At 50.3% G+C, this 2,500-nt stretch overlaps 1 protein-coding gene across 4 annotated transcripts in view; it reads right to left on the reverse strand.

The window, feature by feature from the left end:
* The window catches only part of slc38a10 (solute carrier family 38 member 10), a 32,313-nt gene that overhangs the window by 16,078 nt on the left and 13,735 nt on the right, over window positions 1-2,500 (reverse strand). For all 4 annotated transcript variants that reach the window (XM_061225169.1, XM_061225153.1, XM_061225161.1 and 1 more), the window contains 3 exons: window positions 1,476-1,582; window positions 1,096-1,240; window positions 459-593 (listed from right to left, as the gene is read on the reverse strand). In XM_061225169.1, the coding sequence (XP_061081153.1) occupies window positions 459-593; window positions 1,096-1,240; window positions 1,476-1,582 (387 nt within the window). The remainder of the gene's footprint in view (window positions 1-458; window positions 594-1,095; window positions 1,241-1,475; window positions 1,583-2,500) is intronic.

The raw sequence follows: 2,500 nt of genomic DNA on the forward strand, positions 1-2,500 counted from the left end.
TGTGTGTGTGTGTGTGTGTGAGTGTGTGTGTGTGTGTACGAGTGTGTGTGTGAGTATGAATATGAGTATGAGTATGAGTATGAGTATGAGTATGAGTATGAGTATGAGTGTGAGTGAGTGAGTGAGTGAGTGAGTGAGTGAGTGTGTGTGTGTGTGTGTGAGTGTGTGTGTGTGTGTGTACGAGTGTGTGTGTGAGTATGAGTATGAGTGTGAGTGAGTGAGTGAGTGAGTGAGTGAGTGTGTGTGGATGTGTGGATGTGTGAGTGAGTGAGTGAGTGAGTGAGTGAGTGAGTGAGTGAGTGAGTGTGTGTGTGTGTGTGTGTGTGTGTGAGTGTGTGTGTGTGAGTGAGTGAGTGTGTGTGTGTGTGTGTGTGAGTGAGTGTGCGTGAGTGAGTGAGTGAGTGTTGTGTGTGTGTGTGTGTGTGTGTGTGAGTGAGTGTGTGTGTGTGTGTGTGTACCTGCATTGGGCCGGTCCAGCTGCACGTTCTCCTGCTCTGCAGGGATGTCCACAGGCCCTTTGATCTGGGGGGGCTCCGCAGGCTCCCAGGCCTTGCCATGCTCCGCTGCGTCAGGCACCAGCGCCGGCTTCTCCGCTGAGAGAACCGGGTTCAATAACAACCTGGATCAGCACGGGTCTGATGGTTCTGCAGAGCGTTCTACAGTGATTCTACAGGGTTCTGCTGGGTATGTCAGGGTTCTGCATGGTTGTCCAGGGCTATGCAGGGACCTGCAGGGGTTCTACAAGGGTTTTTCAGTGGTTCTGCTGGGTATGTCGGGTTCTGTAGAGTTTTGCAGGGGTCTACAAGGTTCTTCTGGGCCCAACAGAGTTCAACAGGGTTGTACAGGGTTCTACATGGTTTTTTTATGGTTCTGCTGGATTTGACAGGGTTCGGCAGGGGTTCTACTGGATCTGCAGGGGTTTGTCAGGGTTCAGATGGGTTCTACTGGGTTCTGCTGGGTTCTTGGAGGTTCTACGGGTTTCTACTAGAATTCTGCAGGATTCTGCAGTTAAAAACGCTTTATAAAGGATGTTCATCTTGTAGCAAACGCAGGCACACACACACACATACGTGTGCTCACATGCACACACAGTACCTGGGACGTTGGGCTGGGGGGCCTTGATGATCTGGTTATTGGCAGGGGCGGGAGGAGGGCGCACTTTGGGGGTCTTGCCGGTGGACAGAGATACAGTGGTGAACGTGCTGATGAGCAGGATACCCAGGCCCACCCACAGCACCAGCTAGAGAGAGAGAGAGAGAGAGAGAGAGAGAGAGAGAGAGAGAGAGGAGAGAGAGAGAGAGAGAGAGAGAGAGAGAGAGAGAGAGAGAGAGAGAGAGAGAGAGAGAGAGAGAGAGAGGAGAGAGAGAGAGAGAGAGAGAGAGAGAGAGAGAGAGAGAGAGAGAGAGAGAAATATTAGTACATTAGTACATACTCTCCATAACTGCACACTTTCTCATAACCAGTTAAGCAGTTACCTGAGCAGCGAATCTGTTCTTCTGGATCTTTCTGTAGATGAGGGCGGGGCAGATGAAGCAGATCAGGCTGCCCATGGTGGCGCCAGTCAGCCCCAGAATGGTCTCCACTGAAACCGCACCGACACAGAGGTGAGACCCGGCCAGAACCCAACCTTCCCCACCCAAAACCCACCCAAAACACACCCAAAACACACCCAAAACACACCCAAAACACACCCAAAACACACTCAAAACCTATCCAAAACCCGCACAAAACCCGCCCAAAACCCGCACAAAACCTATCCAGAACCCATCCTGCCCAACCCAAAACACACTCAAAACCCACCCAAAACCTATCCAGAACCCATCCTGCCCAAACCCAAAACACACTCAAAACCCACCCAAAACCTATCCAGAACCCATCCTGCCCAACCCAAAACACACTCAAAACCCACCCAAAACCTATCCAGAACCCATCCTGCCCAACCCAAAACACACTCCAAACCCACCCAAAACCTATCCAGAACCCATCCTGCCCAACCCAAAACACACTCAAAACCCACCCAAAACCTATCCAGAACCCATCCTGCCCAACCCAAAACACACTCAAAACCCACCCAAAACCTATCCAGAACCCATCCTGCCCAACCCAAACACACTCAAAACCCACCCAAAACCTATCCAGAACCCATCCTGCCCAACCCAAAACACACTCCAAACCACCCAAAACCTATCCAGAACCCATCCTGCCCAACCCAAAACACACTCCAAACCCACCCAAACCCCGTCCTGGGTCCCAACACAAAGCTAACCAGCTTCTGACTGTTTCCTTCACCCGGGGCAGGACAAACGTCAGAGCTACATATCTGGGTAATTTAATAATGATGTGCAAAGTACAGCAACACTGTCAGGAATTGGCAAGAATACAAAACCGTGTGATGCCGCTTTAGATATTAAATATTAATGCTATCTCTGCAATTACTCAAATATCCAAGACCAAATTTTGGTGTTAACATTATAACCTAACCTTGGTGAAAATTTCATCC

Source organism: Conger conger, chromosome 2, assembly GCF_963514075.1.
Source record: "Conger conger chromosome 2, fConCon1.1, whole genome shotgun sequence".
Lineage (NCBI taxonomy): Eukaryota > Metazoa > Chordata > Actinopteri > Anguilliformes > Congridae > Conger > Conger conger.